This window comes from Protopterus annectens, chromosome 3.part1 (assembly GCF_019279795.1).
Source record: "Protopterus annectens isolate FY-2018-M chromosome 3.part1, PAN1.0, whole genome shotgun sequence".
In the NCBI taxonomy this organism is placed as follows: Eukaryota; Metazoa; Chordata; order Ceratodontiformes; family Protopteridae; genus Protopterus; species Protopterus annectens.
The window spans coordinates 1504242778-1504267783 of record NC_056732.1 but is presented as its reverse complement, the minus strand read 5'-3'; the positions used below and the strand labels follow the sequence as shown (position 1 = coordinate 1504267783).

The 25006-nt window shown below is 43.0% G+C and overlaps 1 protein-coding gene across 2 annotated transcripts in view; it reads left to right on the top strand.

Annotated features, from left to right (window-relative positions):
* The window catches only part of TTC19 (tetratricopeptide repeat domain 19), a 700715-nt gene that overhangs the window by 558379 nt on the left and 117330 nt on the right, over positions 1-25006 (top strand). For both annotated transcript variants that reach the window (XM_044067578.1, XM_044067577.1), the window contains one exon: positions 7591-7685. In XM_044067578.1, the coding sequence (XP_043923513.1) occupies positions 7591-7685 (95 nt within the window). The remainder of the gene's footprint in view (positions 1-7590; positions 7686-25006) is intronic.

The following is a 25006-nucleotide window of genomic DNA, read 5'->3' as shown; positions in this document are numbered from 1 at the left end:
CAGTGCATTCAGGTCTTTCCGTACCTGGACAATTGGCTCTTTACTGCCCCATCAGAGCATCTACTTTGTCAGGCTAGGGACTCCTTTCTTCACCTTGCCAACACATTGGGCATCCCAATCAACATGAACAAGTCTGCTCTTCTCCCGGTTCAGACTTTAGATTTCATCAGGGCACGGCTGGACACAATAAAAAAGAAGGTGTTCCTCACATCAGACAGGCTACGCAGCTTGAGGGTACATGTCTTACACATCATTCAGACCTCTTTCCCAACAGCTGAAGCAGTGTTGAGGGCTCTAGGTTCTATGGCGGCCACTATAATCTGCTTCCAATGGCTCCGCCTTCATATGAGGGAGCTGCAGTGGACACTGGCAGTTCTGTGGTCACACTTAGACCTTCCCTTGTCTTTTCTGGTCAGAATTTCAAAAGCATGCAGGGACTTCCTTTGGTGGTGGATTCAGTCCCCAGATCTCCTTAACGGATGCTCGTTTAATTCAGCTTTCCCTAACACCACAGTGACGACGCATCCCTACTAGGGTGGGGGGGGTCACTGCTCGGGAAGGATAGTCCAAGGAGCGTGCTCCCCTCCTGAGGCCTGTCTGCACATCAGTGTTCTAGAGATGAGAGTAGTTCTTCTTGCTTTGCAGGCCTTTCATGCCCATCTTCCTCTGGGAACGATTGCAATCCAGACGGATGATATGTCTGTGGTTTGGTACATCAACAAACAAGGGGGAACCAGATCTTATCCCTTATGTTGAGAGGCCATGAGAGTTTGGGAATGGGCGGCCTCCAATGGCTGTTTTCTAGTGGCAATGCATATCCCAGGATGATCCAACATTTTAGTGGACAGGCTCAGCAGTTCAATTCTAATGCCTTATGAGTGGTCTCTGAATCCTTCAGTAGCGGAACAAATCTTCCTAGAGTGGGGTCGTCCTTGCTGCAATCTCTTTGCATCTCCTTCCAACACGAAATGCAGTGAGTTTTTCGCTCTGAACCCCCTACCAGGGGAAGCCCCCAGGGATGCTCTGTTTCATGCTTGGCCTCCCGGGCTTATTTATGCATATCCTCCTCTTCCCCTCATGTCGAAACTTCTACAGAAAGCCCGGCGGTTGGGGAGTATTGTGATCCTCATCACTCCAATCTGGCCTTGACAGGTTTGGTTTCCCTTACTCAGGTCTCACCTAGTAATTCCACCATGGACCTTAGATCTGGTTCCGGATCTGCTTTCACATCCCTCAGAGATCCCTCATCCAGATCTGGACAGTCGGAAGCTTACGGCCTGGCTACTCCAGTTCCCATGATTATTAGGACTCCTGGTCTATCATCATCTGTTAAGTCCATTCTGGTGGTGGCTGACAAGTCGTCTACCAGAAAAATCTACCTCAGTAAATGGAAACATTTTTCTATATGGGCCAATGAAAGGTCTTTGGACCCTTTCAGTGCTCCACTTTCGGCAGTGTTAGACTTTCTAGCTAGCGTTTTTTAATAGGGAGCTAGTTCCTCTATGGTGAAAGTCCAACTAGCGGCCTTCACTAATTTTCTTGTTGGGGTTAACATGTCTTCACTGGCTTCATCTAAACTGTGTAAAACTTTTTGAAAAAAGGTGCCTTTCTTTTCAGATCCCTGGTTAGAGACCATATTCCACCGTGGGATCTCACATTTCTGTTGCAGGCATTGGCTTCTCCCCTCTTTGAGCCTGCGGCTTCTGTGGATTTACAGTTTTTGACTTGGACAACTGTCTTCTTCATTGCCATCACATCTGCTAGAAGACTTTCGGAGCTTCAAGCTCTTTCTGTCAGGGTTCCTTATATGATCTTTCATAAAGATAGAGTGTCCGTCCTTCCTTCTCAAGGTAGCTTCGGAAGCCAATATTAATCAGACCATCAATTTGCCAGTATTTTTTCCTAACTTCCAAAACAAAGAGGAATATAAATTACATCTTCTGGATGTACATAGGCAGTTTAGATTTTATCTACACAGGACTAAATCTTTTTGCAAGTCTGATCAACTTTTTGTGTCCTATGTCAAGCCCTTCGTTGGTAAACCTGTCTCAAAAGTGACAATTGCCCGCTGGATTTCACAATGTATTGCCCGGGCTTATTCAGAAAGAGGGTTACCTTTGCCAGGAAAAGTGAAGGCTCATTCGACCCGATCTATGGCAATGTCAACTGCCTTTTGGTCTAGGGTCTCTTTGGATGATATTTGTTCAGATGCTACTTGGACTTCATCTCACACTTACATCTCTCATTATAAATTGGATTTGATATCTAGGACTAGAGCATCCTTTGGCTCTGCGGTGCTCTGGAATATCCTTCCATGAAGGCCTCCCAAGAATTAGATAGCTGGGGACTCTGTCCCACAGGTTGAAGAGCAAATGAACTAAACTACTTCAGATAAAGCAGTTATGTACTCACCATAACATTCCATCTGAGTAGTTCTACTTCATTTGTCTTCAACTGTCCCTTCTTCCCCCTTACCTTATCCTTTGGAATTTATGTCCTTGTTCTGGAATGCTATTATTAGAATCTGTGAGCCTGTTCAGGCTACAACTCTTTCTATGATGATAAGGTGTCATTGGTCGAGTGTCTGATACCTATAGGGCAGCAAACTCGATCTGAAGGGAGAATGGAGACAGGGGGCATTATGGGTAAGGGGAGGAGCATGGAGCTCAGATCCGTAGCTGGAAAATGCGGCCATGTCCGATCCGATGTGGATCCGAAGACCCACAGGTTGAAGACAAATGAAGTAGAACTACTCAGATGGAACGTTATGGTGAGTACATAACTTCTTTATTTCACTCATATAACAGGGTCTTATTCCATTAACAGTGTAATTTATTGAAATTGCTTGGGTTAGGAAAAGAAAAGCACAAAATGTTTTTCTAGACCAGATTTCAGGTGAGGTAATCTGAAGATACTGCCTGGCAAAGTGTCACTGTCACCTAACATGGGTAACTTGTAAAAGTTAGAAAAGTAAACTTGAATTAAATGCTGGCATTTGATTTTAAGCTTTAGTGCTGCCAGAGTAAACAGCGATATCTTTTTTTGAATTTGAAGCCTGGCACAAGATCAGGAATGGTTATGCATCTGGTGCTCCAACACAGTTCCTTATATAAAATATTACACAAACTGGTTGGTTTACCATAGCCATTTCGACCACTGATTTTTCTAAAGATAGTTGGAATATGAGTTCCTAAAGCAGCATGTCAACAAACGGAGCTTCCTAGTAGCATATCAACAAACGGAGCACTTCTCCTTACCGTGGGTGACTCTGGCAGCAGACTGCAGCAATGATGTGATCGGAAATATTTTATTTTCCGCACACTTTTGTGTTTAAAATTCACATTGGCATCCGATGCACGCATGAGTCCTCTGTTGGGTCCTGCTTAAAGAAAAACAGGTCTTGCAGCTGTAAAAGTGTGTTTGTGGAGGTGCTCCCTCCTCCTCGCTCTTTGGTTCCAGCACCTATGGTGGGAGGAAACCAGTGCACCCAGAGGAAATACACAAACGCAGGGAGGACATGCAGACTCCACACAGAAGGCACTTCAGCCGGGAATCGAACCAGAGAACCTCTTGCTGTGATTCAACAACACTACCACTATGCCATCCAAATTTTAAGAGAAACATACCAAAAGTATGAGCCAAGCATTCCAGACATTTTGTGAAAATTTCTACAGTTGAGAGCTAAACCTCTTTCATGCCTCTATACATAAGTAAAGAAATCCACCATAAATAAGTGAGCAAACTCTTGGACAAACTAAATAAAGCATAAATAAGTGAGCAAACCATAACTCTCCACTGTACAGATTTTTGTAGAATGTCCAGATTTTTGCCTCCTATTTTTTGTCTGTTCCTCATAAAATTGTGTTTTTCTGGCAAATCACTGAAGATTGAAGTTATATTGTAATAATAAATAATGAAAGCCATCTGAGTTTCAGACTTCATATCCTTCAGAAAATGCATAACAATGCAAAATCTGTTATGTTATCAACTTTCTAAGTTTGTAAGACCAGTATTTAAAAAATGTCCCTGTTTGTCCCCCCATTATTTTTGGCTTTGTCCAGATTTCTTAGTCTGAGGGGTTGAGAGGTATGGAGCAAACACACCCCTAATATGATTTAATGCAGCAACTGCCGTGAACATGCAGCAGCAAGGAAACTCGGTAAGCATATGTAACTGTAGCATGATAATGTACAGCAACTCGGCCAGCATAAATAAATGTAATATCATGCAGCAACGGTTGAATACCAGACAGATAAGCAAACTTGGCAATGGTTGAGCACCAGACAGATAAGCAAACTTGCTCTTAACACACACGGACAAAATAAATAAAGCCAGCAAACTCTCAGGCCAGCATAAATAAAATAAATAAAGCCAGCAAACTCTCGGGCCAGCATAAATAAGTATGTGAATGCGGCAGCAATGGTTGATCGCAACACAGGCAAATTAAATAAAGCCAGTATGGCCAGGAAATGTAGCAAACTCGTGGACAAACTAAATGAAGCCAAAGCCAGCATAAATAAGTGAGCAAACTTGGCCAACACACATAGCAAACTCTTGGACAAACTAAATAAAGCATAAATAAGTAAGTGAGCAAACACACCACTAATATGATTTAATGCAGCAACTGCTGTGGGCATTAAAAATACAACAGAAACGGTCGAACTCCAGACAGATAAGCAAACTCAGCAAGCATAAATAAGGCCAGCAGAACTAAATAAATAAATGTAGCATGATAATGTAATGTGCAGCAATGGTTGAACACCAGACAGATAAGCAAATTGAGAAAAATCGCTCTTAACTGTTATGCCATCCCTGTTTCCCTCTGAGTCCAACAGGCAGTAGCTGATGTCATCACCTATAGGCTGATGATGCATGGTGACATCAGCCAAAACTTTAAAGTGGTAAATTACTTAAAAAAAAAAAAGAAAAAGAGAGAGCGAGAAAGAGGGACAGGGAAATTAAGGGGGCCACTCTGGAATTCATGGCACCCCAATATTTTGCCCTCAAAACCAGTAAATACCGAGGAATTTGGTACAGTCGACAGGTCTGGCTCAGAGTAGTCTGGGAAAGAGACTTCAAAACAGGGCAGAAGTTCCTTCTCCAAGTCAGTGTTCAGCCAAGGTTTTTCCTGCAGTATTCATCTGAAGTCAAGATATCTGTTAGAAAAGATGATTTTCTTACCTTAACCGGGAAATTATTATTTATTTATTGACATTTGATTACCAGGAAAGTTAAACTGGACAGAGACCCATTTTCAGTGGAGGTCTGAGGAGAAAAGTTCCAAAGTATTACAAAACATTTTAAGAGCAATAACTTTACAGTCTTCAAAAATAATACAAATGCAGTCTTTAAAAATAATACAAAAACATTTCCAGTTTAAATAATTATACAAAATTAGACATAATATGAAAACATTGGTTAAGAATAGATGCAATTTACATGGTAATGGTATAATATTTAGAGAAATTTTAGCCATTTTATTAAGAAATGAAATCTAAGTTAGTATAATACAAACAGAATTTGCAATATGCAGTGATTGAAGTGATTGAAAAGCAGGTTTAGAGTATATTTAGAGAGAGAGAGAGCACCAAGGGAAACAAATTAATAGAAGTTAAGAGGGGGGAGGGTGGCGTAATGGTTAAGGTGTTTGCCTAACAAACACAAGGTGCAGGGTTTGAGTATCATAAGGGATAATTGGCTAGGCTTAAAAATGTCTCGCAAGGGCAGTTAGCTTAGTACTAATCTATGAACCTATGAAGAAGTGAGTGAAGAAAGGAGAGTAAGTACGTATAAGGTATGATTATGTACTTGTTCACATTTAGGGATATGACAGGCTATTAATCTTGGTGATCAGAAATCCTTACCTGAGGGCAGTGTCTGTAAGGAAATTCCTAAGGAAAATTTGTCAGAGGATTCTGTACTGTCAGATACATGGCTTTTCTCCTGCATATTCCCAACCACAGTACTCTCATACTGAGGAAATGTATTCCTCTCTACCTCCTTTGGAGGAATCATTTTTCCTCAGAAAAATAGGATGAATGAGGTGTTTTTGTAGGAACAAGTAGGCATTTCCCCTGAATTGCAGCAATTTTATGATATGCTACAAGTAGATACACTACATTCTACCCCCATTCGTCCTGTTTTACAACCTTGGAGACTGCGTTTAATGCTGCCTATAATAACCCTGAATCTTAGCCTTTAGTTCCCAAAAAAAAAGCAGATAGTCTTTATAAAGTTCCTCAAACTAATAAATATTTGTTCTCTTACATTAGGTCTGAGCCTGCTGCAATTTCTCCGGTAGCCAGCTGGGAAGAGACCACTTCTTTCTACCAGTTCCTTCTCCTGTGAGAAGGAAGGCAAGGTATGGGACAGATTTGAGAGAGTATTTTCTTCTTACAGTTAGGTGTCCAGAATTCTTACTATCAGGCATGCATGTGAAAGTTTATTCTGTTTTGTGCAGATAGTTTGTTGGAATTATCTGCCACAAATTCCCTCAAAAAAGGTAGTTTCTATCCGAATTCCATTGTTTCTAATCTTTCTCAAGTATCTAAACATTCGTTTAAGAATGTGTATAAGTGTGCAGATAGTGTGATTAGGGCCACTGCTAATGTTACAACATTGAGGAGATATGCTTGAGTTTGTAATGAAGTAAAGTCTGAAATTTTAAATTCAGCTTTAGATAAGGAGGCATTGTTTGGGACATCTGCTACCCAGATCCTCAAAGTCTCAAGGATTTTTCAAGCCCACCCATTTATAAGTCTCACAAATCCTCCTTCCCTTTTAAAAAATAGAACACGCAATCCCTGCCTTTTCCGATTGTAATGTGGTGCTGGTTTGCTGGTATTTTTCTTTTTTTTTTTTCTTTTTTGTCTGGTCTTCCATTTGACCATTAGGCTTACCTCCCAGTCATTCTGCTGACCAGTTTATACCATTTGGGCAAGGGCCTGATTATTTATTTTCTGTGGGTGAGTTCAGCATACTGGGAGCAGACTTGTCATCTGCAAGAAGGATCGGGATTTTAAGACCCAACTCCCTGCACCTGTTCATTAGCATGCAAGGATCCAAGGTTTTGGTGCACAGTGATTGAGATGCAAGCCACTCCTCCTTATAATGCAGTCTTGATTAAGATGCATGCCACACCTCCTTATGATGCAGTCTGATTGAGATGCATGCCGCACCTCCTTATGATGCTGTCAGCTAGCCATGCCTCCCTTGTTGGCAGGCACCTCTGTGTGATCTTGGAGCTACACCAGAGATTTTACCATGGAGAGTGTGCCTTCAACCACATGTCCCCTCCTCATGAAGAGAATTTCTCAAGCTAAACTTCGCAATTCCTCTCTTCTCCCATGACAGATCCAACAGGTGCTGAAGCTACTAGTTGAACTGGATCATCTGGGCTGTAGTCAGACTTTATCCCTCTACTCCAGTGTAGCTGTCCCAGTGATGAATTATTGAAAAGGTCTCTCTTGCTCTGTCTGTCTTTTATCACTGTCCTACTTCATATGGTATAGCTTTTATTTTGTTTGGCAAGATTTTTGTAAATATAGTACAATAATCTGTGACAGTTGTCTCATCTGATTTTTCTTCCAGGCATGAGCTGGCGGTCCATGGATTTGAGTTTTGCATTGAATCACTGGAAAGTAAAGTTGAGAAGCAAAAAACAATTGAAAATGAGGTATTATCAGGTAAGTTTAATAATTTAATTTTGTCCCCATTTGCATGCTGCTGTGCTTTTTTAAAACAATTTGCTCTTTTTTTTTTTTTTTTAAACAAGAAACATCTTTATTAAACCATCACTTACACATAGGCAATCATACATTTATATAAATGATTCAACAAACCACACCAACACAATCCTAGTTGCAAGTATTTTACATCACAAACCATACTGTCACACTCCCAGTTGCAAATATTATACGTCACTTATAATCTACCCAATCTTTCTTACTCAAACATTACATAGCTCATTTAAGTCCTGCCACCTTTTAGACCTCATTCCTCCCTTGTATGTATTGTTCCCACAATTCCCATTTTTCCTATGTAGTTTGCTCCTACCCTTTTCTAAAGAGCTCAATTCCAGTTGTTTTATCTATGTTACTATATTCACTGCTTCCAGTATAGCTGGTTTAGATTTTGATTTCCATTTTCTAGTAATTGCTTTTTTGGCAGCCACCATAATTAGACACAGCAAGGCCATACCATGTCTAGGAAATTCCAGTTCTGTATCTTAGCTCAGAAAAATCATCTCCATCGTCAGACCAATCTGCCTACCCAGCCTCTCAGTCAGTGCATCCTGCAGAGAATCCTTAAAGTCTGCCAACTCACTGCACTTCCAGAAAATATGTTCCCAGTTACCTGTTTCTTCTCCATCAAACCTCCAACATTTACTGTCTGCCTGATGAAAAATTCTCTGGAGTCTACTTGGGGAATAAAAATATCTATGTAAACATTTCCAGGCAAAAATCCTAAATTGTTTAGATTTTGTTGCATATTTAGGAGACATACATATATCCTCCCATTGTTTCTTTGTGAATTACTTATCCGATCTCTCTTCCCAATCCTTTCTAACCTCCTCTGATTGATTCTTATGGCTATCATGCAATATTTTATATGTTCTACTAATTATTCATTTTTTAATGGCAACTTCTGTTCTAGATTCTATTAAAAACTCTACCAGTGCTGGTCTTTTGTTTGGGACCCCCTTATTTCTTTCTCTTTGCCTGTACACTGATATCAATCCCTGATAGGGAAGCCAATCACTAACCTGCAGTCCAAATAAATTCTTGGCATATTCCCATTCTGTCATCTTTCCCTCTCTAGTTATTTGCTTCCAATACTTTGGTTCCTTTGCCAATTTTCTCCAATAAATTCCGGTCCCCTCTTGCCTTGGTTTTCCCTCCCATTCACCAGCTTCAATGTATTGTTAGCCAGTGTTTGTAAAGTGAAGTGAGGATTTCTGTCAAAAGATTTATTTTTCCTCAGACCTAAAGCATCTTTGAGTTAAATTAACTAGGGATGTGTGTGGGAATGAACAGGGCACTGCCCACACAGAAAAATTAAGTTTACATATTTTGGAACATCCAACTAGTTTTGCTTTGTCATATCATAATATACGATATTTGCAGCCAGTTCCCTAGTTAACTGAAACATATTATGAGAGTGTCACTGTGCTTTCTTATGTTACCTTCCCATTAGTATAGCCATGAATTCCTTTCACTGGGAGTTCTGGATTAGAATGTTTGCTACGCGAAGTAAATATGCAAACATTTAATATAACTGAATTTTGGCTTGAAGTCAATACACACAGCTCAGACCAATCACATAGATGCTGTTTAAAAGTAACTTACTTAAACCACAAAGGCCTCCTAAAAGTAACCTAAGAAGTAAGTACCCATAACAACCTTAGAAACATACAACATAGGCAACACAAAATCATGAAATATACATCAAGTCACCTCAATTCAATTCAAAAGTCTGTAAGGCTCACCTCCATACAGTCCAGTATTCTAGTCATAAGTGACTGCACTAGTCAGACACACTTATGAACCAAATCAGCAAGCTGTGCACGGAGATGGTCATTGTCAGTTGCCAGAATTCATTGCATCACACGTGCACTCAGGTCCCTACATCACAAGTATTCATATGATATAGTCGTAGTGCACATTCGTGTAAATGATTTGAGATGCACCTCCCTGGACCATATAAAGAGAGACATGAATGAACTCTCAGAATATGTGTCCAAGACAGGTATGAACCTAGCCTTCACCAGCATTCTACCAATACCAAGAATGAAGCTGTGATACGACAAAAGATTATTGGCTTCAACAGTTGACTTAGCTTCTGGTATTATTCAGCTGTGGGGTACAATATATATTAGCCTGGGAGGATGGGAGGAAATGGCACGCAGTCCTAACTGATTTGCCAGGGATGGCCTGCACCTATTCCCCCAAGGCTTTTGTATATTGGCTAATTGTTGTCCACCCCCATTGTGCCTTTTTAGGCAATGTTAGTCTTCTAGCTCATATAACATAACAAACCAGAATCCATGTAGCATAAAAGTATTGCTGCACAGTGCTAGCAACCTAAATTAAAACCTCCACTTCATACAAGCATTCCTTACCCTGAAAAACATTGACGTATTCATCATCATGGAGACATGGTTCAAAACCAATGAGAGCACTCTATCAGTGCAGGGTTTTGATACCTACTACACATTCAAGCCCTCCACTTTAAATAAAGGCAGTGGTTCCTCCATATTCTTAAAAAATATTAAATTCACCTCTAGACTCATTAGATAAGGTAATGACCTGAAACTCCTCCACATCCAACTTGGGTCTATAGTAGAAATAACATTTCAGTGAACACGACCGCACTTCATTCGCTGAATTTGCCAAGGGCAAAGAATTAGTTGGCCAGATACTCAACTTTGCCCTTTTTTCCACTGTAGTGTTATCTCGGAATTGGTATATATATTTAGGAGAGGTGTGGGGGACACATCCCAGCTGTTCAATGAGTTTGATTTCTTACATGTTGGTCCATTGTGCTGCAGGGTAAGTATTTACTTGCCCTTGATAAATTCAGCAAATCACTGAAATGATTTTCGCTGAAGTGCAGTTGATGAATAAGTGTTCACTGGAATAAAATGTTGGCAAATTAATATAGGCCTTCCAACTTAACTGTTAACAAAATCCATTAGGATTCCCACTATGTCCCCCTCAACTCGTACCTTCTACTTAACAAGCATGACGTCCCTCCGCATTAAGCCAAACATCATTCTCATACATCATCCTCAAACATGGCTGCTCAGAAATTTCCAGACTTCATTAATACAAACTTTTTGGACCAGTACACCCACATCCCAACCAGGCTTGATAAAATCATGGACTTGGTCATTACCACAATGGAACAGCTTTGCTCTCCAGCAGTTGTCACTTTTTTCCTGCTCAAATTGGACAACAAATCATTCATGTTCACATTAAGACTGAAACAAAAAGCATCTATGAATGCCTTGGCATTCAGAGATTTTGCTACGGCAAATCTGCTAAAAGTGAGTGATGCCTTGTCTAAATTCAAAATCCACTTCCCACCTGATGACGCCATTTCCTATGCAAAATTCTTTACCAGCCAGTTATGTGCACATGTAAGTAGGTGCATCTGCTCCCTACAAAATAAATACAATGCCACATTTAAACATAGACCCATATGGTGGAAACCAAATATAAACAAGCTCTGTAATAAAAGAAAAAACTCATTTTATGCAAAAAAATATATTTAACACTCAAAATGCTAACAACACTCTTTCTAAACTTAACAGGGAACTCGACCCTGATCAAATCAACCAAAGCCAGATAATGAGATAAAAATAACCACCTAGGTGAATGATAACCATAAAGCCATCTTTAACTATGTTAGAAACTACAAAAACAAGACTTCACCCTCTTCTCCCATCCACATTCCCAGGCCAACCTCCATCTATAACTTCTGCTTAAATCTCCCAAAGAGAAGTCCACAAGGCAGTATCCAGGACCAAAATACTACTACTCTGGGGCCAGATAACATGCTGGGCTGTCTACTACAAACGATATTCCTTATCATCCTCCAAAAAGACCTTCTGTCAGATGAATGGAAGACAGCAACAGTCATCCATTTGCACAAAGATGGGGGTGGGGATTAATGGATTTTGGTAATTGTAGATCCGTAATCCTGACCATCCTCATTTGTAAGGCAGTGGAAAGGACCATTACAAAATTAATAAATAATAACATAAGCAGCCTACGAACTCTCAACCTAAGCCAATTCAGATTCATTAAGGGCAGATTCTGCCTACTTAACCTGATTGATTTCTTAGAGAGAGTTACAATGAGCAAAGGCAAATCAGTAAACACTGCATATCTAGACCTTACAAAGGCATTCAACACCATCCCGTATTCATAGATAAACTCTTCCAGTTAAATGTAAATCCTTATATAAGTCGTCGGATAGCAAGTTGGCTCACAAATTGAACCCAGGAAATTAGGCTGGGTAGTGCTTCATCTTCCAAAACACCTGTCACTAGTGGTGTACCCCAGGATTCAGTAATTGGGCCACTTATTTATTTACTTATTTATTTGTCTTTTCTTAACCGAGTTAGTTCACTGGGCTCTGGGTCCATTTTCAGTGAAGACCCAAGGAGAAAAGCTCCAAAAAATACATGGTAAAAGTACATGATAAAAAAAGCATACATGAGTAAAAAATACATGATAAAACGATGAAGGAGAAAAGCTCCAGAACTCATGATATAAATGCATGACAGAAAAGAAGTTGAAATATATGCAGCTTTAATAACAATAACAGTTACATTGCTAGTCAAAAACAAAGAAATGTACGAAACAAAAGAAAAGTATGTTAATACTTTGGGGAAGTTACTACAGAGAGACATTTTGAGCAAATAAATCAATAAAATAGAGGCATTGCAAGTGGTGTGTAGAGAAGCAGAAGAGAAGGGCCTACCAAAGAACAGAATGAGTGATTAGTAGGAACATATAGAGTAGGAGGGGGTGGTATAGTTAGATATGAGTGGGGAGAAGTATTGAGGAGGAGAAGAGTTGTGGTGGCCAGGAGAAGGAGAATACAAAATGGGGTAAAAGGTGGACGAAAGCTGAGTTTAAAGAGTGCACAGTGAGGTTGCTATGGCTTCACTGGATTATAACTATATAAAATGTATAGCAGGAGATTAGGTGGGGTGGTGGCAGGTGCATGAAGGAGAGTTAGCCAAGTAGTTTTTCAATTCTTTTTTGAAAAGGAGAGAAGGCTGTATAAGTCGTATGTTAGTTGGGAGTTTGTTCTAACTTTGAGATATGAAGCATTTATAAAGTAATCTACCTATTGTTTTATTAGGTTTATAGGTGTTGAGTAGTGTTTGATCAGTGCTATAGAGAGATGTTGCTGGGTTGTAAAGGGATAGGGAGGGACAGTTTGCAGGTTTGTAGAGGAGAGAATGTGCTATTTGTAGTTGTGAAAGTTGAAGTAGTTGTGGGAACTCAAGCCATTGTATTTTTTTAGGGCGAGGCAGTGATGTGACATGTAGGGGAGATTACAGGCAAATCTGGCAATCTGGTTGGTTTGTTCAAGTTTGGTTAAGAGATTTGTTTGGATGTGTGTGAATATAAGGGAAGTAGGCAGGGGAGGAGAAAGGCTTGGGCAAGTGTGGTCTTAGCAGTGTTGGATAAGAATTTTTTGTGTCTGTATAGTAAACCTTCTTTTTGATTGGTCTTTTTGATGGACTGTAGGATGTGATGATCATATTTCAGTTGATCATCATTTGTAATTCCTACAAGTTTAGTAGAGGAGTCTACATGAATAATGGTGTTGTGTAGAGAAGAGATATGGACAGAGGTTTTAAGATAGGATGCATATTTTGGAAGGAAAAGAAGGAGTTTGGTTTTCTTTGGGTTCAGGATAAGTTGGTTGTCAGTTAGCCAGTGTTCTATGATGATAAAAGAAGTCTGAGTGAGAGAGTGGAGGTCAGTGGGGTTGTCATAGAGGGTAATAAGGGTAGAGTCATCAGCATATTGAATTAGTGATGAAAAGGTACAGGCAGAATGAAGGTTGTTAGTGAAAATATTAAAGAGAAGGGGGCCAATGATGGATCCTTGTGAGACACCAGTTTGGATAGGTAAGAAGGGAGAGTAGGAGGTGTGCCATCTAACGGATTGTTGTTGGTTGTTGAGATAGAGAACCAAGGATAGTGGGGGTGGAGAGGTTTAATTCAGATAGTTTAGAGAGGAGTTTAGGGTGGGAGATGGTGTCAAAGGCTTTTGAGAGGTTGAGGAAGACACATGATGCAAGTTTATTGTTTCCCCTTGCTTCTGCTACAGTCTGGGTAAATGATAGAAGGACAGTGGATGTGCTGTGGCGAGGTCTAAATCTGTGCTGAGAGGGGGTAAGGAGGTTTTCATGAAGTAAGTAGTTTAGAAGTTGCCTATAAATGCATTTCTTGAGAATTTTTGAGAGAGGGGGGAGGATGGCTGTTGGTCGGTAATTGGTCGGTTCAGTGGAGTTTACCTCCCTTGTGAAGTGGAGTAGTATAGAAGGATAGCCAGATTTCAGGGACTGAGGATTTTTTGATGGAATGGGTTAGTAAGAGTTGAGATGAGATAAGCTATAGAGTTGGCAGCAAGCACTTATGTCTGATATTTACTTCATGGAGGTCAAAGCAAATGTTAAAGGTTTATGGCTGACCAAGTGTGCAGATGACAACAAACTTGCTGCCATCATAAAGTCCCCAGAGGACACCAAGATCTTCCAAGAGGGCCTTTCCCAAACAACCATGAACTAAAACCAAATGCCAAGAAGTATATAATAGTATCATCTAACTATGACATTGACAATGCACCTCTGAAAGCTGATGCTGTAGTCAAGGAAATGGGAACCTATGTCGACAACAAACTGTCCTTTGATCACCACATATCCACTTTTTTAAGGAAGTCATTTTTCTTCACACAGCTTATATCTAAAGATATGGCATCCATGTCCAGAATGTAATCATTCCACTGTACTCAGCTGTCATTAGGCAATCATTGAATAAAATGCCCCATTTGGTAAGTTACCAGTCAAACATTTGCTACAACAAGAAAGACCAAAATGCTTTCTCAAAAAAATCAAAGGCTTAAATCATAAACACTATGGAGACCATCTAAAAGCTTTGTCCTTCTTCCGCTTCCTCACATATAGAGCCTCAACAGACCATATCCTGTCAGACATATTACATATTTGCAAGTCTAGTGATAGGTTAAACACCCAGTCAAGGGATCTCGATCTCTCTTGCAACATAAGCAGGACATTTTGGGGGGATAGGTATGCGTCACAGAGAATAGTGTTCTGTGGAACCATCTTCCACTCCACATAAGTCAAGTTATTTTCTTACTCTACTGAAAAGTAATTTGGATGACTGGATTGGAGACCATTTATTCACTCTGGGTTTACCACTCTTGCTGTTCATGAATAGATGCAACAAGTAATGTGCCAACATATCCTTGTTCTTCACACTTCTGGGTTATTCATACATAAAATTAAGGGCTAAAAAAAATGAAGTATGTAAGACTAGGCTTCTTAAGATCCTCACAGATCAATAACTAGTAAGTACCTGTGAACCAGAGAACATGTTTTCACCTGCTTGTCTGTCCTGTGGACAGGGAGGGAGTATATGTCTCTGTGAAACATCTCATGGCCATACCACATAGTAGATACTGGGGACGTGTTGTGGAGGAAAAAAAAGCCTATGTTATGCCTCACTTCCAGCATGCTCAGTGAAGCGTGCACAAGGGTCATTAGGCTGCACGTAGTGGCTGTTGTATGTTTCACCTACAGCATGCTTACTGAGACACGTACACGAATATTTAGGCTATAATATAGAAACCACAGTATAATGGCTATGCCACGGATGGTTGTCTCCCTAAACTGGAGAGTTTGTTGAATGGGCATGACTTCAGCAATTATCATAATTTCTGGCAGGCCTGACAAATGAAAAACTTAAGTTAAAAAAGTGAATGATGTCTATCTTTTTGACTGTCTTTAGTTGTCTTATAATTATCTGGTGTACCATGTTAAAATCCATTATAAACATCAAATTTTCTTGGTATTATAAGGGAGCAACTACTCGGATTATTATATTTTCTATAATAGATGGAAATATGCTGAACCCTGTAGACTATAAATACCCATACTAACATGTCATTAGCTGCTCTGCTTCCATCCTGGGGAGTTGTTATTGTTTTCACATCTGAATTTTGTTTCTCGGGTCAGACAGAAATTACAGGCAGTTTGGCTCTGACAGACCTTATCCAAGGTGTAGTCAGCTCTAATGTGCTCCCACTGTAACTTTGAAGACAGTAAGTGCACCCCTCAGAAATGTGAAAATGTAAGTGTGATTGTGTGAAATATATATAGTTAGTCTGAAGTTAGTGTAGCTTAAGTATTCTCTTTTGTCCAGAGTACAGCAATCTTGGAAGTAGTACATATTACTAGAGTAGGTATGTCAGTGCAGCCCTCCCACATTGTGAAATGATGGGGACTTCCACCCTTGCAAAAAAATGCTTTCAGTGTTTAACAGCTAGGTTCACACTTGTTCACCCCTGTTTTTTTCAGGTGAACCATAGTTACTTTTTGTCTAGTTTTGATACTCGCGGTATCGAGTCTTGAGCTTACAGTAGGTTGATAGGAAGCCCTGCCCTTATGCTCCAGTGTTACTTCAAACAGTTAGTGTAGTTTGGAGCTTGAGCCTAATATACTTTGTAGGAAAGCTCTCACATAAAACATTTGTAACAATGGTGCAATTGGCAGGTCACTTTCTAGGACCTGTACTAACACTGTCCTTACTACCTAAAAAAGAGCACAGCGTGAAGCATTGCTACAGATGCTACCTTTTAACTCAGCCACCCATTAAAGCTGCTAACTGAGGCTCAGTGCCCATGTCATTGTGTGGAAGATTATTAGTGTGGAGGGTGACTAGAGCAGTGACTGGCAGAACGGTCCTTCTTCTGATTCTGACCTAGTGCCAGACTAGTGGGAGAAAATAAGAGACTCCAAATGCCAGACATTAGTCAAAGTGTTCTTCAGAGTTTACTTATAAGACAGTTCAGTGGTCCTAGTATTCCTCAAGATTTACAAGCTCTCCATTTACTTGCAAGAAATTGTTCTTGTACCTTTTGTCTGCTGGCAGTGATAAAAATAAAGGCAGCACACCATTAACATCACAGGGTGCATTCCATGATGTCAGCTCTGACATCCACATTTGAGTATTTGGACTACAACAATGCCTAGCCAGCTCATATCGAGAGTTAACTAGTGTCCCTCATCAAAGACTCAGTGGTTGAACTCTGTTCGCGACAATCATCTTCTCTGGCTTTCCAAGGCCAAGCAGGCCATACTGGATAGGGTTGAGTAGACACCTCTGTGTCCTTCTGTACCATTTTAGATTTATATGAGTACTATTTCATATCCATTGGGACTTATCCACAAAGTAATGGGAACAGACAATTAGTGAGCATGGCTTGATGAAAGTGCCATTTCGCACACAGCCTTCCCATGACGTGATGCTGCTACCTGCTGCTTACTTGCTATTTATTATTTAACCTGTACATAAACTAAACCCTGCCTGCCCCCTTCTCATAGTCGGGCTCAAGGGAGTTTTTCCCTCCCTGTCAATTTGCTCTGGGAAAGTCACTTTGAGGACTCATTTCAGATATCCTTGAATAGGAGACATATGAGGATGATGATAACCCCCCCCCCCCTTTTTTTTTTTTTTTTGTGACTGTCAGGCTTATGAAATCTACTGTATACCAAGTCATTGCTGTCCTGCCTCCTTCCCAGAAGTGGTTAAACCAGTCTCTGGGAAGGAGGATTAGAATCCTTGAGTCATCCCCTTGTAGCAGCTTGTCTTGAACAGTGCCAGTTTTACAGCCAGTATGCATCCAGACTCATTATTCACTGCTTTGGATCCCTGAAGAAGAGAAATGATATCCTGCTGAAGAATTCTATGGCACATTCCTGTTTGATCTCTGTGGTTCAGCAAAGGACCCAGACAACACAACAGATATCCATCTTGGTACCTTTTCAGCAGTCCAAGGAACTGGAAAGGGTGGAAGTGATTATTTTCCTGTGCCACATCAGGACTGCATTTCCTCAGCCTCTTCTCTCCCATTTCCTGCCCTACATTGTGAACTAAGCTTTAGGAAAATGTGCACTTCACTGAGAATCTGAGTGGTCTGGAAAGGAACATTATAGTAATGTCAGTGTTGCAATACCACTGTATTGCTTTTTTTTTCTTATAAGCCGCTGTATCTTTGAGTCATCTAACACTGTGGGTCTAATGTAAAATACCTTGCATGATTGGATTGATTTTCTCCACAACTGGAATTTGACAGAACAACATGGAAGATCCTGTACTCTGGGCTGTCTACATGCATTCTTATGTACGATGTGACATAATGAGACTTCTCCTGTGGCACTTGTGGTTGATACTGTGCACTCTAGATGGTTTAACTAAATATGAACATGGTTCAAATTCAGCATTGCTTACATGTGTTTAGACAATGAGCAAACTGTACATCAGTAAGTACCCTGATTGGAGAACGAGCGTTCTCCAGCAGGGTATTAATGTACAAGTAATGCCGGTGAAAAATGAGTCCACCACTTCAAGGCAGCTTATCAAGCTGCCATGGAGCTCGAACTGAGGAAACTGAATGGCCGCCATTATTTTATGCCCACTAGACAGCGGTTTTGCTGTTTAGCAAGTGTAAAGTATAAAAAAGAAGACAAAAAAAGGTGTGTGTGTGTGTGTGTGTGTGTGTGTGTGTGTGTGTGTGAGAGAGTAAGAGAGAAAATCAGAGTGATGTGTGAGTTAATGCATGTATGTAAGCAGATGAGACTGCCAGTGAGAGAGATCAAGAGAGTGTGAGACTGAATGTGTGTATGAAAGCAGCTGGAGACTGTGAGAGATTGAGAAAGGGGGTGATCTCACTGTGTGAGTGAATGTATGTATGAAAGCAGAGGAGGCTGTGTGTGTATATGTATGTGTGTGAATGCAGAAGAGACTGTGTATGAGAGAGAGAATGAGCTGTATGTAAAATTGTTGTTCATAGGTAGGTACTAGGCTATTGGCCCTAGGGCCAATATAAGCCTAGCCAAAAAGGTAGAGTGGCTGTTGCCACCCAAGAAAATTATTTTCCTGTGCCCCTGTCGAGCAGAGCCACAGAGGTGATCCCCGGGGTGAATTTCCTATTTGTGTTTCACTTGCTTATTTTTTTTAAGCACTATATTATTTTTTTATATATACTTGATGTAAAATGCTTCCTCCAACACCATTAACATATACTACAGCAAGTTTGAAACAGTAGGCAGAGGAAATATTTTACATTAAAAATATATGTAAAAAATAATATAGTACTTAAAAAAAAATAAGCAAATAAAACGCAACACTTTTACAGAGTCCATTGTCTAAGTGCAATAATGTCCTCCAGGGTGTGTGTTAATGTGTAATTAACTCTCTTCCAGGGGTGCAGAGGCCCTCCGCCTGTGATGTCGGACCTCATAACATGCCTTGGTGGGCGTTAATTGCACATTAACACACATCGTGTCAGCCATTATTGCTTGCGTATCATGTAGAATGGCTCCATCAAAAGGTCTGTTGAAGACTTCCACTTACACAACATACTTAAATTGGGAGAAGGCTTCCCATCAATTTTGTTATTGTTTTGGCACCTCATACAGATAAGATACAGGGTTTGAATCTGACTTTGGTTTATTTGCTAGGCTTAAAATGGGCCTTCAGGGCATTTAACCTAGTGTACTCTGATAATTTTCATCTGTTGCTTAATTCTTCCGGCAGGTGGCACAGAGGTTAAATTTGCGAGCTGTAGTTTCTGTAGTACACAATTTGATTCCTACAGCACTCATTTGCCAGCTGTGTGACCCTGATCAAGTCATTTAACCAGAAATTGCTCCCAGGTTTGCCCTGAAAAGGGACTTTGTGTCCTGTGGGCTTTCCTGGGTAACGTAGATATTATTATTGAGGTTGGGGTTGACATAATAGTAAGATGTTTACCTCACAGACACAAGATGCAGGATTTGATTCTCATTTATGGGGAAATTGGCTTGGCCTGCAAGGGCAGCTAGCCTAGTATGTAGTTATGAACCTGTGGCGTACTGGATACATAAGAAAGTTCACATCTAAGCTGACCAGTTCTTTTTTGCCACTTCAACAGTGTGGATCACAGTCATTGCTTTTGACTGTGGAAAGTCCAGCACTTGTATGTCTTCTAAGCATTCAGAGTGTCTGTGTAGACATCTACAAGCCAAGACCTGCTCCAGCATTGGTTTTATTGTCTTGGGGAGAAAAACAGCATGGAAAACTCCCATATATGTCAAGGTTTCAACCTTCCCACTCAAAGCCATTGTAGAGGGAAGCTTTTGGGCCCTATCTCTGCAGGTGCTGAGCTCATCCTCACTAACATGAGGTCTATCGCATACCAGTTTTCTGGTTTGACAGAAAATAAGGGAGGCAAGATAGGGAAGCCCCTGCATCACACCTTGGTGGATAATGTGTCAAAGGGTCCTGGTTCCACTCTTCCCAGTTTGGAGCTTGAGACTGAACAGCCTGAACTCAAGTGAGAATCCTCAAGTCCCACATTTATGAATCTGCATAATTTTGCCCTCCTAGGACTTCTCCAGGTCTGGCTAGGCCTGCCAGTCCCAGTTGGTGAAGATTCATTAGATTGCCCTGTGTCAGGGATAATGTATCAGGGCTGATGTCTGGTGGGAGCTAAAGTAACAGCTACAGGAGTGGTATAGGCCTCTCTCCAGTGTAATTACCTTTTTTAAACACCTTTATGAATTATCATTTGTGGCATAGGCAAATTTATATTTATATAAATCAAACTGTATTAACATGTTCACATTTACAAACATTATACCTTACATATATTGCTAAATATCATATAATATAAGCAACATTATATCAATTATTAAATTCCTGTATTTTGTTAAATGAGAAACATCTCCATTAAACCATCACTTATGACATAGGCAATCATACAATCTGAAGTAGTTACTTCATTTGCTCTGCAACCTGTGGGGTATCGGATCCGTCCTCGGATCCGAGCCGGCAGCTTTCCAAGCTCCAAGATCCGAGCTCCTAGCTCCTCCCCCTACCCATAATCCCCTGCTACCAACCATATTACCCCAGATCGTTTTTTGCCGCGGCTGAAGAAGCTTTCCTTTTTGAAGAGCTCCTGGCTGGGTGAGATCGTTCGTGATTTATAACTCTCTAGAATTTACAATCTTGTGTGTGTGGTATTAGCCCTTTTTTCTATCCCTTTTGGTGCTAGTTTAATATTTTTTGGTGCACTTAATTAGCTTTTCTTTAGTCACTCCTCCTCCCTCCTTAGCGTTTGGGTGTGTGTGTGAGTGCTAAAATGTCGGAAGGGCCTAAGGCCATTTTTTCTAAATGTACTGAGTGTGGCCACAAGCTTTCCCCAGCTGATAGCCACACTCAGTGCGTTTTGTGCCTGGGGGCAGCCCATCTATCAGAGGCCTGCCAGATCTGTGCGGCCTTTAACCCCCGGGCACTTCGGGATAGGAAAAACAAGCTGATCCTGGCTGGAAAGCTCCCCCAGGAGTCAGCTTCTTCTTCCTCTCCCGTTTGGGCCCCGGCCCCCTCTGTTCCCTTAGCTCAACCCGGGACTCAACCTCCCTCTTCGGGTTTGAGCTCTGAGGAAACTGGTGCCTCTTCTGCTAGGGAGAAGAGGCACAAGGATAAGGAGGGACATAGATCCCATAAAAGGCAGGCTGAATCTCACCCCTCGGCTCCACTAGCTAAAGCAGCTAAGTCTCCTTCGGGGGTCTCCGAATCCTCCTCCTCTCGGCTCCGTTCGCCTAGCTTCTCAAAGGAGGAGGAGGATCGGTCTCCCTCGAGGTCGTCGAGGCGGCCCTCCCGGCCCGCCTTGACTACTTCTTCCAGGACAACCAGAAGCATCTCCGAAGCGGATATGGATCGGATGATGCGTCGGTTCTTGCAGACCCAAATGCAGATGGTGGTGCTTTTGCCTCCCCCCCCTCTGGGGGGGAGTGCAGCCCCCATGTTTGCCCCGATCACTCCTTCTCCGACTCGTTTTCGGATCTCGGAGTCATCGGATCCAGGCCCCTTCGGACCCAGGGATTTGTTGGCGCCGATAGCACTGGTCTCTTCGACGCCGACTATGCCCTCGAGCTTGTCAGATCCGAGCTCTCGGGGCCGAGGGCTGAGCGTCGGATCTGAGGGAGTTGTTTTGTCTTCGGAGCTGTTGGCTTCGGAGCGCACCTCTCTCTCGGCGCCGACTGCATCGGCTCCGACCCCGATCCCTTCCTCGGAGCCGAGGAGATTGCTCTCAGAGGCTGGAGAGGGCGATTCTCCTTCGGCTTTTGAGGTAGTGGAGAGGGTACTGTCGAGGTCCTCCAGGTCCCCGGTCCGGGCTTCGGATCCACCCATACCCCCACTGTATGAGGGTCTGTCTTCCATCATCTGACCATCGGGACAGCCTGCCCAAGCCCTCCAGCTAGTTCCCGTGGAGGAACAACAACCTGTGGACGAGCCCTCTTCGGATAGCCCCACCGAGGAGGTTCCTCGAAAACGTCGGTGTAAAAGGAGGCACCTGGACTCCCCCGAGTCCGTTACCACCAACACGGACTTAGATGATAGGGAGAGTTCCCCAAGGTCACCCCCTGAAGATGTCTCCTTTGGAGACATCATGGAAATGTTGCGTATTAGAGGGGGGTGGTCTGGCCAAAAACCTTCCCTTGATGAATCCGTGTTCCTGGAGGTGTTTGAGGCAGGCCCATCTACCTCCTGGGTGTCCCCTCCAGCCGACCCCCTGGTGGACTTAATTACCACCAGGGCGTGGAAGGAGCCCGACACCGTGGAGCCAATCCCTAGGCGTCCCAATAAAGTCCTAAGTCCCCCCACAGCTAGACAGTCATGGGCCAAAGGAACCCCCGTTGATGCCATGTTGGTGGCGGCGGCCACCAAGAAAGAACTCGCTCAGGAGAGTTCTTTGGTCCACCCGCCAGATAAAGAATCTCGAGCGTTGGACCGGATTATGAAGCGAATGTTTGCTTCAGCGACCTTTTCCATAAGGGCGCTGAACTATATGGCACATACCATCAGGCTACAGCTAGACTTGATCAAGGAATACGCCGCAGCCCCCTTGGAGTCCATGTCAGTCGGAGACAAGAATGTGTTTACGACACGAATGGCCACTCTGAAATCCATCTCTAATACGTCTATGCGGCTTCTCTCCCATGCTTCGGAGGGAGCCGCTAGAGCCTGTGGAGCAGGGGTCATCTTACGACGTCACGCCTGGCTCCGTCTTTGCGACTTCGCGGATCTCTTCAAGGCATCCTTCGCGAACGCCCCCTTTGACGGTTCTTTTCGCCAAGACCGTTTGCGATACGCTGGTCCAAAGCGAAAAGGACGGGAAGACGCTGTCTGCCGTCGGAGTCCGCTTCTCTAGTCCCCAAAGATCCTTCTCCAGGAATCAGAGGGGACAAAAGAAGCTGTGGTTCCGCAAGTCTCAGCAATCCCATCCAGCTGCGGACCACTCATCCTCTAGAGGCAGAGGAAGACAAGGTGGACGCCGGCCCAGAGGCAGAGGGGGGCCATGTAATTTCGGGTCTAGAGAACCTTTCTCGGACAGACCCGCGCAACAGCCCTGAGGGCTTGCCCGACTGTCCCTCTCTGGAGGCAGTCGGGGGGCGGTTGATGGAGCACCTGTCAAACTGGGAGTCCCTTACAACGGATCGATGGCTGCTCCGTATCATTTCCAGAGGTTATTCCATTCCATTCCTAAATCTTCCCCCCAAAACCAGACGCCTCCCCGATGTCCCAACCGATCAGAGGGAGGCAGCGGCTTCAGAGATTTTGAAGCTGCTAAGAAAAAGAGCCATCCAGCCCGTCCCCCCAGATCAGTCCGGATTGGGTTGTTACTCAAGGTTCTTTTTGGTGCCAAAGAAAACCGGGGACCTCAGACCCATCTTAGACCTTTCCGCTCTGAACCTGTTCATACCCAAGGAAAAGTTCCGGATGGTCACTCTTCAATCTATTCTCCCCCTTGTGCAGGAGAACGACTGGATGTGCTCCATAGACCTCAAGGATGCGTACTACCACATCTTGATGGACAGACGATCCAGGAGGTTTCTCCGCTTCCGGCTCGGAGCCAGTCATTATCAATTCAGGGTTCTTCCATTCGGCCTCACCTCAGCCCCCAGGGTGTTCACCAAGGTCATGGCGGTGGTTGCAGCCCACCTGAGACTTCAGGGCATTCAGGTCTTCCCGTACCTAGACGACTGGCTCCTTACCGCGACCAACAAGCATCAACTCTCTGTGACGAGAGATTACGCACTGACTCTAGCCCACAACCTAGGCATTTCAGTGAACCGGCAGAAGTCCTGCCTGTGCCCCACTCAAGCCCTAGAATTCATAGGGGCCAGGTTGGATACTCGAATCTCCCGAGCTACTCTAACGTCAGTCAGACTGAACAGCTTGTCGTATCAGGTGTTAGCCCTTCTCCGGAGTCCTACTCCTCCAGCGGAGTTGGTCCTGAGGGCACTGGGATCTATGTCAGCAGCGATAGGTCTTTTCCTCCATGCCCGTCTCCGAATGAGAATATTACAATGGACCCTTCAAGTCCAATGGTCACTCTCATTCCACCCATTGAACACGCCGATACCGCTGAGCAGAGTTTGCAGGGACTCCCTTCTTTGGTGGTTACATGCGCGGGAACTCAGAGAAGGGAGGCCTTTTGTGATTCCCCCGGTCGAAGCCACGTTGACCACGGATGCTTCTCGCCTCGGGTGGGGGGGCATTGTTCAGGCAGATCCGTTCAAGGCACGTGGACTTCCCTAGAGACCGCATTGCATATCAATGTCCTAGAGATGAGGGCAGTGCTTTTGGTGTTGCAAGCTCTCCACGACCTTCTTCCCCTGGGGACTATTGCGATCCAGACAGACAACATGTCTGTAGTCTGGTATATAAACAAACAGGGAGGAACCAGATCCTATCCCCTGTGTCGAGAGGCCATGAGAGTTTGGGAATGGGCGATCTCCACCAACCGCTTTCTGGTAGCAACGCACATCCCGGGACGGTCCAACATATTAGTGGACAAGCTAAGTCGGGTGCTTCTCACTCCGTATGAGTGGTCTCTGAATCCATCTGTTGCGAAGCAGATCTTCCACAAATGGGGTCGGCCTCGCTGCGATTTTTTTGCTTCTCCTTTAAACACAAAATGCAGCGAGTACTTCGCAATAATTCCCCCCAGAGGGGAGACCCCCAGAGACGCTCTAGTCCATGCTTGGCCTCCCGGGCTCCTTTATGCTTATCCCCCCCTTCCACTCATGATGAAATTCTTTCAGAAAGCCTGTCGGTTGGGGAGCAGAGTTATCCTCATAGCCCCATTCTGGCCTTGACAGATCTGGTTCCCTTTTCTGCGGTCTCACA